The 14,724-nt window shown below is 41.3% G+C and overlaps 1 protein-coding gene across 1 annotated transcript in view; it reads left to right on the forward strand.

The window, feature by feature from the left end:
- LOC119792566 (calsyntenin-2-like) overlaps positions 1 to 14,724 on the forward strand; it is a 366,929-nt gene that overhangs the window by 299,493 nt on the left and 52,712 nt on the right. Inside the window, exons 9-10 of the mRNA XM_038299271.1 lie at positions 866 to 1,028; positions 12,281 to 12,447. Coding sequence (XP_038155199.1) covers positions 866 to 1,028; positions 12,281 to 12,447 — 330 coding nt within the window. The remainder of the gene's footprint in view (positions 1 to 865; positions 1,029 to 12,280; positions 12,448 to 14,724) is intronic.

Here is a 14,724-nt window from a genome sequence, read left to right on the forward strand (position 1 = left end):
ATTTACCCGCCGGGCAATTATTTATCACTCACTTTAAAATCACCGACATTCGCTGAAAACGACCCACAAGCGTTGCCGGCGCCATTTTTGTTGTTTTGTACACATTCTCGCGTGATTTGAAAAAGCCGGGTGATTTTCCGCCAGATGGCGTGATTTTTGTCCACCTAGCAGTAATTTTGATGTAGTTACGAAAAAGGACAAACGAGTTAGAAAGCGCTATCATATGGCAGTCTTCTGTACAGTGATGCAGGTCATACATTAAACAATGTTCATTAAATGTTTTTCTCTCAGACATTGGAGAGGTGCATTTACATGTTATAGAGCTAAACATGTTAGATTGGTGACCTGTTATGTTATTATTATTGTCTTGTTGCTGCATTTATTTTGTCAGGGAAAACTAATCCTGAGTCAGTTAAAAGTCAGGGAATTCTGAAATGATGTCAGACTGTGGAAACCCTGAATAAAATAACTATGTATAATGATTCTATAGAAAAGTCACATTATATTAATAGTATTATCTTCTATAAACAGACCGTGACTCTAAAATAAAAGTTATTCATTGGTGACATTGATCTCTGTCTTATGATTTATCTTAAGTTTTTAACCTGTCAAGTTTTTTTTAGATTTTTAACAAAAACAAACATGTTTCATTGATATATATACAGAAATGAATATTAGGAAGTATATTTATCCAACATTATACTGGGCAAGTAAAAATGGTTTCTGGGCAAATGAAATGTGAAAGTGCAAGTGGTAAAAATCCTTAACGTCAACCCCTGAACGTGTTAGCTTCCTTAAACGTGTCTGATTTTTTTCTCGGGATATTGACATTGACACACCCTTTCCATGTGCTGCTTTCTTTCAGATATGTGACAAGGAGTGGCATTACTACGTCATCAACGTTGAGTTCCCCGTGGTTACGCTCTACGTGGACGGAGTCACTTACGATCCCTACCTGGTAACGGACGACTGGCCGATCCACCCATCGCAGATCGATGTGCAGCTCACAGTTGGTGCCTGCTGGCAAGGTAATGATGTCAGAATCAAGATAATAAAAAAGGTTTATTGCCAAGTGGTTTTTCTTTCGCTTTGGTTATGAGGTATCAACATAGACAAACATACAGCTGAAACAAATGAATTTGCAACTATATAATGTAATAAACAAATATACGAATATTATGAGAAGAGATAAAAAATATCGCTACTTTTTAACAAGGAAGAATATCATCGCTTTTATTACAAATATACAATAGCAACAAAAAAAAATATAGTAAAAATGTTTTATTTTATCTTATTTTAACAGAAAAGGGTCGTGGGGGTCGTATTTATGAGGCTAGCTTGGTTCTGATCGACCACAGATGTGGAGTGGATTTTGTTCCATCCTTTTTGAAAGTAGAAAATGTCTCGTTAATATAAATTCACAAAAAATCGTAAATGAAATTACGAAAGAGGATTAGGGCCACAAAAAAAAAAAAGAAAACTGATTTTCAAATTTTATTTCAGTTTAACATGAGAAAAAAGTCAGAATTCTGACTTTCTCAGAATTCTGACTGAATTCTGACAATAAACAAAGTCAGAATTCTGAGAAAAAAAGTCAGAATTCTGACTTTAATCTCAGAATTCTGACTTTAATCTCAGAATTCTGACTTTTTTCTCAGGATTCTGACTTTAATCTCAGAATTCTGAGAAAAAAGTCAGAATTCTGAGATTAAAGTCAGAATTCTGACTTTTTTGCCATACTATACTGAAATAAAATAAAAAAAAAAATCAGTAAACTTTTATTTCTTTCAGTGGCCCTAATCCTCTTCTGTATGAAATATATTGTGCGAGTATGCTCGCACAATATCTGGCGGGCCAATCAAATTGTCAGGGCGGGCTTTATACGATGATGGACAGATGATCAACAGTAACGTAATCAACCACGTCACCAAAGCGCGCTTGGGTGACAACAACAATGGCTGCCGCTGGACAGTTGAGGTGAGTAGATTCTGCTATTAGGTCTGTTCTAGAAGATATCGACAGCAAATTAATTTTAAAAGAGGAACAGAGAAACGCGATCAAGGCTCATCTTCTTATTCTAGGCGTGCAACTGCACGCCTAGAATAAGGCAACTCCATTGCTCTTATTGGTTGTAGGTCTATCCAATTGAGTGCAGAGGCATTTTTTTTCCTGGTTCGTTCGAAATACGCCCCATAATCACAGCTCTATGGAGCAGCATCAGACTCATATTCTGACTAGAATTGAGTAGGACTACGTCAGGCTAGGTTGCTCTAGCCTCGTGAGACCATCCTGATGTCGCGAGCTTTCAAGGTTTCACTCGCTAATCAGTTTGGAGACTCTCCATTAAAGAAAATTTGGAGCCGTTCACCAAACGAACGTCCAATCAGCGTTGGCTTTGAGGCGGGTTGAGGTGTGACGCAACGAGAAGCGCGACAGTTCAGTCTAAAGAACATGGCGGCTTCAGCCGATGAAACTAGCGTTAGCGTGGCTATCGAGCAAGTTTTATCGGAATTACAGAGTATTTCTTCACTGAAAGAAGAGCAAAACACTGCTCTTGAGGCTTTTCTCAGAGGAAAAGATGTTTTTGCTCTTCTCCCGACTGGTTCCGGCAAAAGTTTGATCTATCAATTGGCTCCTCTTCGTCGTCGATCTGTTAGTACGTCATATGCCTCGTTGATCTGATTGGTTTATTTGTCCCGTCTATCACCAACATAGGCCAATCAGCTAACCAGTATTTTCGCCCCTTCCCAAAATTACTTCTACGGAAGGTTTCCAGATGGATATGCGGAGCAAATCCATCTGGCGGAGTCAGGTTAGGTTGCTCTGCTCCATGTGTGTGGGTGTCTCGTTAGACCCACCCACAAGGTAGCCCCTCCAGAATTTGGCATATGATTATGGTCCAATAAAAAAAACTGGGAAAACCAGACATTTTCTGGTTCATAATCCCCCTGCGGACGTCCCAGACAGAAAGTAAAAAGTGGATATGTCCAGGAAAACGACGACGTTTGGTCACCATATTAAAACTATTTATTTAAAAAATGTGGGGGGTTTTAATTTCGTTTAAAAAATGTGTTATTTGCTTAAGGGAATAATAATGGAACAAAATGCACCCAATATGCAGCCTCCTGCCAGAGGGGAGGGTCTGAAACACTTTGTGTCCAGGGTGGAAGGGCTCAGGTGTCATTTTTCCAGCTTGCCTCCGAGTCCTGGAGGTGTACAGTTTTAGAAGAGAATGAATATTGCCGCCATCCAGCCTCTCTGCACAGCCAGTGATTCTCTGATGGTGAAGCAGAAGGTGAGGTTGGACTCAGTAATGGCGGAGTAGAAGTGCTCCATCATTGTCTCCCTTAGGGAGTACATCCTCTGCTGAGCCTGCTGTTTTTCTTTCAAATTTCAATCGCCTCACTTGAAACCAGAGAAGTTCAAATGAAAAAAAAAAAAAAAGTTTGGACTTGCAGTAAAAGTCAAAGTCATTATTTTAGTTTTAGGGATTCAGCTTCTTCCTAATATTAAAAAACTCCAAGATAATAACGCTGAAGTATTACTTTCAGGGAGGCGCTGAGTGTGGAACATGTTCTTTGGCCTTGAATGAACAATGTAATTAAGAAGAGCGCTTAGTCTGCCTTTGACAAACGACTGACCCAGACTGAGTGAAGGCCCGCTATTAAACTGTCCTCTAAACTGATAGCTGCTGCTAATTGGACATAGATATGAGAAAAGGGACTTTTTACCCCCCCGGTCCTCCCGACCATTGATCTGACAGACCAAAGAGCAGCTCGGTGGACGCTCTGCCTCAGATGAAGATATCCCTCTGCGTGAGAGCCTGAGCGGGTCATCTTTTGTGGCTTTCATCCGTGGCAGCCCCCCGCTCTCGTCCTCCCTCCCCGTTCATTGGGTGAACACAGCGCTGCGTACTTTTGGGGAGATTAAAAGGGGCTCGAATTGAAAAGGGAGTTAAGAGAGTATTGCAGCTGTTTTACAATAAGGGGCTAAGCCTGAGTTAAGAGTCATAAAGACACGACTGAAATCTTAACCTAAGCCATTAGCCACAGCAGATTGCCTTTTCAAAGTGTTAAGCTGTTAGTGTCAGCCATATTGATTGCAAAGATGAGCTCATCTGTTGTCTGAGTGACTCCTGAAGCCTCTGCTCTGAACCCATTTTCAGAGCAGGATTGCCGGAGCGATTATCTCCATTTTCTAGTTTACTGGTTGGAGTTTTATTTATAGAAATATATAACGTGTAAATAAAAAGAATTAAAAAAACAGCAGCCGATATAAAGTTCTCTCAGTAAATGGCTTGATGAAGTGTGATGGCGGAGTAAATAAAGGATTTGTCAGCTCTAAACAGTACAGTGATAGTGTGTTGTATTTAATTCAATTTAATGATTTAATTTCATGGTTCATAACACCCAAATGGGTAGAGAGCATTGTCTAATGATAGCGGGCTCTGGTTGGACCACAGCCAATACGTTCGGTGTGGAATATTTGTTTTTTTAACCTGTTTTCCCTGAATGAGCTATTCTGGTTGAATGTGAGAGGATCTGCAGACATATCATGAACAGCAGCTGCTTATATGTAAGAGTTCAGCTTTATAATTTGTGCCTGAGGAAGAAATGCTTTATGGGCCAGGATAGAGATTTTTATTTTATTTTTGTTTCCTTTTTGATAATGAATTTGTAACATTATGAGCATAAACTCAAAATATTACGAGAATGAAGTCATAGTATTACGAGAATGAAGTCATAGTATTACGAGAATGAAGTCATAGTATTACGAGAATGAAGTCATAGTATTACGAGAATGAAGTCATAATATTACGAAAATGAAGTCATAGTATTACGAAAATGAAGTCATAATATTACGAGAATGAAGTCATAATATTACGAGAATGAAGTCATAGTATTACGAGAATGAAGTCATAATATTACGAGAATGAAGTCATAGTATTACGAAAATGAAGTCATAGTATTACGAAAATGAAGTCATAGTATTACGAAAATGAAGTCATAGTTTTACAAAAATGAAGTCATAATATTATGAGAATGAAGTTATGACGTTACGAGACTAAAGTCGTTACATTACAAGAATAAAGTCGTAATATAACAAGAATATAGTTGTGATATTACATGAATGAAGTCATCATACAACAACCTGTTTCAGAAAGAAAGCTTGGAGCTCCGCCCAGCAGATGACGGCCGACCAGCTCCACCAATCAGCAACCAGAGTCCACTTTGACATCCTGCCCAGTTTGATGCTGCTGCTAAAAGATTTCCTGATTTGTCAAACTGATGCTAAAGTATAACTTCACACGATGCTCCACATTCCTCATTTTAGGGAAGAAAGGGCTTCTTGTAAAATACAACTTGTTTCTAGTAATTTTAGGACTTAATTCTCGAAATAGAGAAAGGAAAAAAAATGTATAGCCTGGCCCTAATACTCCATTGTAGGTAATAGACCAACATAACTAAAATATGTGACATTACAATAAAGTTATGTGAATAATTCAATAAATAAATATGCATATCTTTTATCCATCTTTGAAAAAGAAAATGATTCAACTAACTAACCTAATATTAACCACCAGTGCCGTGCACAGACATTTTGGGGGGCGCATGCTTAAGGAGCAAAAAAGGGGACTTTTATGACTTTCGCTGTCCTAGCAGTGTTTAGAACTTCAACATCACCTATATAGCATACTTCAAATGAGTAGCCATCTACTGTCTGATAAATGTCTTTAAAGGAGAAGCCTGGTCAGCAAGAAATAACCAATGGATCGTTATTTATATCTAAAACTAATACATGTTCCCCAAACCAGACCCCCTCCGGTCCTTGGCTGCGCCTAGAAATCCTGTCCATAAAAGTTATGAACAGGACCGGTGACAGAGGGCAGTCCTGTCGGAGTCCAACATGCACTGGGAACAGGTCCGACTTAATGCCGGCAATGCGGACCAGACTCCTGCTCCGCTTGTACAGAGAACGGATGGCCCCTAATAAAGGGCCCCCGACTCCATACTCCTGGAGCACCCCCCACAGGGCAGCACGAGGGACACGGTCGAATGCCTTCTCCAAGTCCACAAAACACATGTGGACTGGTTGGGCAAACTCCCATGAACCCTCAAGCACCCTGCAGAGGGTGTAGAGCAGGTCCACCGTTCCACGGCCAGGACGAAAACCACACTGCTCCTCCTGCAGCCGAGGTTCGACAATCAGCCGGACTCTCCTCTCCAGCACCCTGGCATAGACCTTTCCGGGGAGGCTGAGAAGTGTGATTCCCCGATAGTTGGAACACACCCTCCGGTCCCCCTTCTTGTGGAGGGGAACCACCACCCCAGTCTGCCAATCCAGGGGGACTGTCCCTGACCTCCACGCGATGTTGAAGAGACGTGTCAACCATGACAGCCCGACAACATCCAGAGCTCTGAGATACTCAGGAACAGCGGATCTCGTCCCTGCTTTTTGCAGATGATGTAGTTCTGCTGGCTCCCTCCTGCCAAGACCTACATCGTGCGATGGGGCAGTTCGCAGCCGAGTGTGAAGCGGCCGGGATGAGAATCAGCTCCTCCAAATCCGAGGCCATGGTTCTCGACCGGAAAAAGGTGGCTTGTCCCCTTCAGGTTGGAGGAGAGTCCCTGCCCTCAAGTGGAGGAGTTAAAGTATCTTGGGGTCCTGTTCACGAGTGACGGAAGAATGGAGCGGGAGATCGATAGACGGATCGGTGCGGCTGCTGCAATAATGCGGACGCTGCACCGGTCTGTCGTGGTGAAGAGAGAGCTGAGCGAAAAGGCAAAGCTCTCAATTTACCGGTCGGTCTACGTTCCTACCCTCACCTATGGTCATGAAATCTGGATCATGACCGAAAGAAGCGGCTGAAATGAGCTTCCTCCGCAGGGTGGCTGGGCTCTCCCTTAGAGATAGGGTGAGGAGCTCGGTCAATTGGGAGAGGCTCAGTGTAGAGCCGGTTCTCCTCCACATCAAGAGGAGTCAGTTGAGGTGGCTCGGACATCTTCTTCGGATGCCCCCTGGACGCCTCCCTCGGGAGGTGTTCCAGGCACGTCCCACCGGGAGGAGGCCCAGGGGACGACCCAGGACACGCTGGAGAGACTATGTCTGTCGGCTGGCCTGGGAGCGCCTAGGGCTTCCCCCAACAGAGCTGGAGGAGGTGTCTGTGGAGAGGGAAGTCTGGGAGTCTCTGCTTAGTCTGCTGCCCCCGCGACCCGGTTCCGGATAAGCGGGAGACGACGAGTACGACGAGTACGAGTACTAATACATTTATGGTGATTTTATGAATTTAGTGTAAACGTTAGCCCGTCTGCAGTGGCCGGGGCTAACGTTAGCCAGTAAAGCACATTCAGATGAAAATTACTCTTAATTAAAAACACTTATTTATTGAAAAGTACGTAATGATTTCATATTTAAAGAACTTTCAAAAGTTTGTATTTTGAATATGAGCGGACTTTTCCTTTAAAGATCATGGTAAGACCGGTAACAACATAACATACTATAATTAAACATTAATGTCTATAAAATAATGAACAAAACATTCAAAGAAGCGGTTGTCGTGCAAGAAAAATTCTGAGCCTGTCGATTTGGATGCAGGCGGTGTGTCAGTGTGAGTGTGTATTTTTACACCTTCACTTTTCTTCTGTAGAGGAAGTATCTTCCTGCCGCTCAGGCCTGAAATCAGAGGTTAAGTGCAGACTGTGCTGTGTTCACACTCACCTATATTTACCCTCTGACCAGCTCTTCCTCAGAAGTGCGTAACATTTAGAGAAACAATCATCTCGCCACCGTCTTCTCCTCTCTTCAGTGTGTAATCGGGCATGCGGCTGCCACCCGTCCTAACATCCCGCGGAACTAAGCGTGCAGGCAGAGCGGCTGGTGATTGCACATGAGCACAAATTGAAACTGATATACCTTTATCCAAAGTAAATTGAATGAATATGGGCCCACAGCTGTAGATGCATTTATCCACCTACTCTAAATCGCCCTGAATGTGATCTCGCATTTCTCACTTATACTTAAGTAAAAGTCCTGTTTCTAGCTCAGCGGTGCTTCTCTGCTCTCATCTGTTTCTGTTTTTGGAGATGAATAAAAATAATAGAGTGAAGTTCTGTAGAGCAATAAATGGCTCCCAGTAAAGGGAAACGATCATCTTTATCATCCGTATCCTCTGTGTCTTTTTAATACCCTCATCTCAGCTTTCTGTCATTTAATCTGCTGTCGGAGACCTTAATAGATTCCCTGACCGCATCCTGAATTGATAACATCTGTCAGGGTGGGACTGAGGAATAGTTGGATGTCTTAAGATAAAGAACTTTGAAAGAGTTAGTCTAGAGGAGGGAGCAGGTGAAGCGCGAAAATAATGTCTTTAATGCATGAGATTCAATATGTGACCCTGGGTTTTTGTAAATGTGTGGATAGAATCTATTCTTCCTCCGCTCCCATGAGCATCCAGGTGTGGGTATCAGCCGCTACCTCAGGGGAAAGATGGAGGAGGTAGCCGTCAATTCACTTAGCTGCTCGAGGGGGAAATTATTCTGCCGACAAACAAAAAGAAACGGCAGAAAAAACGTGAATGATTCGGAATATGTGGTAAAATCCGGTACCACTGTGGCTGAGATTCAAAGATGAATGTCTTGGATTTAGAAAACGTTTGCCAAGGTTTCTGGGCTTCAGCTGTGGGAAGCGAATATTGACGACACTGTGTCTGTGCTCAGAGTTAATACAATAAGTGAAAAGAAATGAACAGTTTTTAACAGCAGAATGAGGTTATCAATACCCCTCATTGTTTCAAACGGGTCTTTCCTGTTTAATTCAATTATATTCAGTTTATTTATATAAAAAATGATGATCTGAAATAATTCAATCAGATCATCCAGTCAGATTGGGTCAAACTTTTCCATCCTGGGAAAAACAAGTTGAAATGCAGACTTTGCAGGATTCCCGCCTCCTGCGGGAACATGCAACTACTCTAGACGTTGGCTTGCATTTTGTCATTGACTCTAAAGCAATCTCTCACACTGAGCATACATGCAGTGACAGTGGAGAGGAAAAGCTCCATTTAAACAAGAAGAAACCTCAACCAGAATGAGGTTCAGTGTGAGCGGCCATCTGCAAAAGGAACATAGAAGCACTGATCTATGAATACCTTCTATGTTAGAAAAGGTAACTAGCTCCACAGGTGTCTCTGTCTGGAAAAAAAAACAGGTTAAATAGATTTGCTATAAGCTGGTCATTCCAAAAGGAATGAGAGAGCAATAAGAAAAACTAAAAAAGGTCCAACTCCATCATTTCTAATCGAATGGCAGCAGAACAGCTGATATTTCTCTCCAGGATGGAGTCACAGCCAAACAGCAACAGACCAGATGAACTTTTAACATTAGAAGCATTAGATATTGAACTAACAGATTCTGCAGAGTGGGAGAATAGAGATAGAATGAAGCAGAATGATGAAAAAGGGGTCCCTATGTCCTCCAGCAGTCTAAGCCTATAGCAGCAGAACTATAGAGATAGCTCAGGATAACCTGAGCCACTCTAACTAGAAGCTTTATCAAAAAAGTTTTAAGCCTAGCCTTAAAAGTAGACAGGGTGTCTGCCTCACGGACTAAAACTGGTAGTTGGTTCCACAGGAGAGGAGCCTGAGAACTACAAGATCTGCCTCCCATTCTACTTTTAGAAATTCTAGGAACCACTAGTAAACCTGCAGATTGAGAGCGAAGTGCTCTGTTAGGAACATAAGGAACAATCAGATCTCTGATATCAGATGGAGCTTGGCCATTTAAAGGAATAGTACACCCAAAACATGATTAGCCTTCATTTTCTACTCACCCCCATGCTGAACAACACTCTGGAGTACTTTTTTGATATCTCAAATGCATCTGGAGATCTGGGAGGCTTCTTGCTGTCTGCTGACATTCAAATAATGGAGGTCTATGGCGCCCGAGGCAGAAAGGTCCATAAAAGTCCACAAAAAACGTGTCAATATTCCTCCATACTGCTCGTCCAATGTATTCAAAGTGTCCTGAGTGGGTAGCATCCAAAATTTACTCGAAACGAAGTCATTTAGAATGTTTTTAGAGCATAAACAGTAGTGTATAGGATTTCCTGAAAGCGCGTTCACGAGTCTACGGAAACCGCGGCAGACCAAACCAGACGAAAGTGAGCATTCAGCGTCTGCTCTGCCGATAATGCAAGCGTAGAAGAAGAAATGTGCTGTTTACCTGTGCAAAGAAATAAACAACGAAAGAAAAATGTCTGAGGACTTCAGTGTTGAGGAAGAGCATGAGTTCTTTGCCGAGCTAAATGCGCACTTTCGTCTGGTTTGGTCTGCCGCGGTTTCCGTAGACTCGTGAACGCGCTTTTTTAGAAAATCCTATACACTACTGTTTATGCTCTAAAAACATTTTAAATGACTTCGTTTCGAGTAAATTATGGACGCTATCCACTCAGTACACTTGGAATACATTGGACGAGCAGTATGGAGGAATATTGACACGTTTTTTGTGGACTTTTATGGACCTTCCTGCCTCGGGCGCCATAGACCTCCATTATTTGAATGTCAGCAGACAGCAAGAAGCCTCCCAGATCTCCAGATGCATTTGAGATATCAAAAAAGTACTCCAGGGTGTTGTTCAGCATGGGGGTTATGATAAAAATAGATAAAAAAATGAAGGCTAATCATGTTTTGGGTGTACTATTCCTTTAAGGCTTTATATGTGAGAAGGAGGACGCTGTGTCTGCCGGGCCCCTGGCAGCACAGAGCGGGACAGAAAGAGACCGAACAAACTGGTGAGAAAGGCCGTTTCTGTCCTAGGCTGCACTCTGGACTTCTTTTCTTCCTTTAGCACCTTCTTCTTCTTCAACTATTTGAACTCATGGAACGAGTAATTTTTTCCACTGTGAGATCAATAAAGTCAATTAAGCTACTGGCATTTAATGTATCAGTCCAGTTGTGGATTTGTTGGATGTGCTGGGAACAGAAATCTGATCCAAGCTTTCAGAACTTTTGTTCTGAAAGCTTTTCAAGTTTTGCTGCTCTTGTCTCGTCGCCTTAGTTTCTGTCTCCCTCGCTAGCTAAAAGGAAAAAAAACACACTAATAGGCAGTTTGTCCCGATTTTAGGTTTAATCTGTAAATATCTGCGGCAAAGAGTTTCACACTATACGCCAATGAGCTCGTTAAACAGTTTTAGGTTTTTTTGCGTGATTTGGAGAGATTAAGAACAGAATTAATTGGCTGTGATGTTTGGATTCAGTTTTTGCTCGTCACTATTGCCTCCTTTTTACGTGCTCTCATTTACTATGCTGACCCAATTTCATTAACTGGATCGCTCCCTCATTAACCACTTTCTACTTTTCTGATTTCTGCATAACTGCTAGATCAAAAACTATGAAGGATTACATTAGATGGATACAGTATTAAATGCTGAGCTCTAATGTGTCCTCGAGGAGCAAAGAAACTATTTCGATAAGACAAAAGTCCACAAAGGGGAGTTTTTTTTACGATACAGGAAGTTGGTTTTTGACGTAAAACGCCTTCCCCTGTCAGTCATTGCTTCATTTGTTCTGATAAATGAGCCGTTCTGCATTAAATCAAACCGACAGCAGAGAAGGGGAATGTTTTATTTTTATTTTTAGTGCTCCAGTGGATTACTGCCAAAGAACAGCCTAGAAAGATGGAGGGGATAAATGAAAGGAATGCAAAGGTGACGTTTGATAGCCAGAGCTACAGTAACCTTTTAGCTAATGAATGGTTTGGACTCTCCTCTTGCTGATATTGGCCTTTAAGGAGTTCAGAGGACAAACCTTAAATGTATTGACTTTTTCCTTACCTTTATTTAGCCTGAATTGAGAGGCTGAGTATCACTTCATCACCAGATAAGGGAGTAAAACCTCCATTTGATCTTTAAGCCTTAAAGTCTTAAAGTACTTGATAGTTTTGCTCCTTTCGTTTTTGGGTGCTTTTACCCTGTGATCTTTTTATCATCTTCTTCAATCTCTGCTTCTCAAAGGCATGAGTTGCAAACTAAAATACAGCCAGGTTAGTTTCTGCTAGCATCTTGTTGTAGGTTTGGAATGGTTATTTTATTGGAATGGTTAGCACCAACTTGCACAGCAGTACTGTAGCTCTCATGTCCGCCTGAGCAAATAAAAGAAACGAAAAAATCGAACAAGCTGCAGTAAATGGATAAACAGACGAATGGTTGGATTTTACCTGCAATCAGTTCTTTGTTGTTTTTTTTTACTTGTATATTAAGGATTTGTATTTTTTTGTTCTTGTAGGAGGGGAAGTCACCAAGCCACGGTTCACGCAGTACTTTCGAGGAAGCCTCTCTGGACTGACCATTCGACCGGGGAAGATTGAGAGTCAGAAAGTCATTTCCTGTCTGCAGGCCTGCAAAGAAGGATTAGACATTAACTCCCTGGAGAGCTTGGATAAAAGCATAAAGGTACAAACACTCAGAGGAAAACAAGTAATTCAGAGGTAATCATGATAAAATGTAATTAAGATGGATTAAAGTGACCAAAAACGTTTGTCTATATGTTTTACAGCACGGATTAATATTTCATAACTTTATGGAAGAAAAACTCATTCAAATCTGCCTTTTTTTTTGTACACTGAATTTTAAACACTGAATTTTTTTTAAGTCGTAGGGAAATCATATTTAAATGTCAAATCATTCTGGCTTAAACATGTATATAAATGTATTCTTTATCAGACCATATTGTCCTAAAATGTAGAAAATTTCAATTTTTTTTAGAAAATCCTGTCTCAAAATTTGTGTTATCTTCTGCAGGCCAGTTAGTTCTACGTCAGCCTGAACACCTACATTCGGCCAATCATTTATCAACGGCCATCTTTCAATCCAATTTTTTCAGTCATAGCATCTTGATATACGCAGCTAATTTACGCAATGGTTGAAATCAGAATCCTTTCCTTTCCCATTGAGTTGCGTCCCAGTGTTCACGGGGATGGACGTCTGTGTCTTCGGCAGGCGTAGAGCTAACAGAACTGGCAGCGTTGCGAGGCAAGGGCTCAAACATGTACGGCTGGAAGCCTTCTACACCAAACCAAGCTTCTGCCGCCCTGGCGTCCTCTTCCACAACATCTTCGTCCCCGCTTTCCTCCTCTAAATAAAAAATGGATGACGGAGGAGACTCATCCACGACCTCCGACACTAAACTCTCCTCCTCTTGCATGTTTCCGCTGTCCATAGCGTTCCTTGACAGCGTCGTTTCTAAGGCACCAATTTAGTGCTACTTGGTCCCAATGGAATTTCCCATTGGGAACCTGCTAGCACTAAGTTGCTAACTGGTTAGCAAGATGCTTCACACAAACCGGCAACAACCAAACTTGGTTGTGAACCTTCCGCCACAACAATCCTGCCTCCTTGATAAACGACCAATCACATTCACTTTATTCACTCGTGTAAAGTCGGGCACGGTTGGAACGGCCGCTTCCCTACGACTTTACCAGCCGAATTTTAAACACTGAATTTTTATTTTGTGAAAATTCAGCTGCAAAAAATGTACCTGTAAATGACCTTTTGGTGAACTCTAACCAAAGAATTCTACACTCAATGCAGTTGAGCAGCTTCCAGCCAATGAAATTTGCTAATTTGGTGAGAAAAAAATAAGTTCCGGATCAAACCAAAAGCCTTGGCAGACGGGGGTGCCGAACTCGCTGTGATCAGCCCACTTTTTTCACCCTGTCCCATTAGATGACACACTCTGAAGGCTGTCTATTAGTAGCTACCTGATGTTTTGTAATCATCTCTATTTAACAAGAAAAACTCCTCATTCAGCTTCATCTAGCCAGGAACAAAGCTACGCCCAACTGTTGTGTCACATGACCTAATGAGCTAATTTCATTGGCTAGAAGCTGCTTGACTGCATCGACAGTAGCTTTCTTTGGCTTGAGTTCACCAAAAGGTCAACACATTTGCAGGCAAATGTTTTGCAGTGTAAAGAATTCAATGTGTAAAAAAATTCTGTGCTTAAAAAAAAGGCAGATTCCAATTAGATTTTTCTTCCATAAAGCTTTGAATGCGCTCATTTAACATTAAATCGGAACACAACAGCACAATCTTCTTCTTAACTACACATTTTTCTGATTAATCTTCTTTTCTGATGCCTTTATCTACCAAACCTTAGCAGCCACCAAATGTTTGGATGGGAACAGGAATGATGGGATGTTAAGTGTGACATTCCCCTTCATAACGCAAACCAGATGAACCCGTCTGAACTCTAGAAACATCGATTTTCGTTCCCTGAATCCTCTCAAGGTTAATATTTCTCACCGCTTTGAAAAGGCACCTTTTCTCCTCCGATTCATTCTCGTTAACTAAAGGATGATCTAAGAAACTCTTGTCATCTCTGTGGGAATAATCCTTTATTGCTGAGGTGGCAAACAAAAAAGAATTGAGATAAAAAATAAGATTGATCTGAGTTACAAGTGAGATATGTTCAGAAATATTAAATCTTAGATGATTCATAGAAAGGCTAAAGAAGCTTAATGGTTCCTAACAGAGTCCAAAGGCTAACCGTCCTGCAAATAGAAACCTGTGTCATGAAAACATTTCAGATCACTGCAAAAAATCTAAATCTAGATAAGTCATTTTTTCTTAAAATAAGTGCATTTGTTCTTGAATTGAGGAGGTAAAAGATACATTTTGCCAATGGAACAAGACAATTTACACTTAAAATAAGAAAACACAATTGAATTC

The sequence above is a fragment of the Cyprinodon tularosa genome, unplaced genomic scaffold (genome assembly GCF_016077235.1).
Source record: "Cyprinodon tularosa strain WSP-4 unplaced genomic scaffold, ASM1607723v1 ctg421, whole genome shotgun sequence".
Classification (NCBI taxonomy): Eukaryota; Metazoa; Chordata; class Actinopteri; order Cyprinodontiformes; family Cyprinodontidae; genus Cyprinodon; species Cyprinodon tularosa.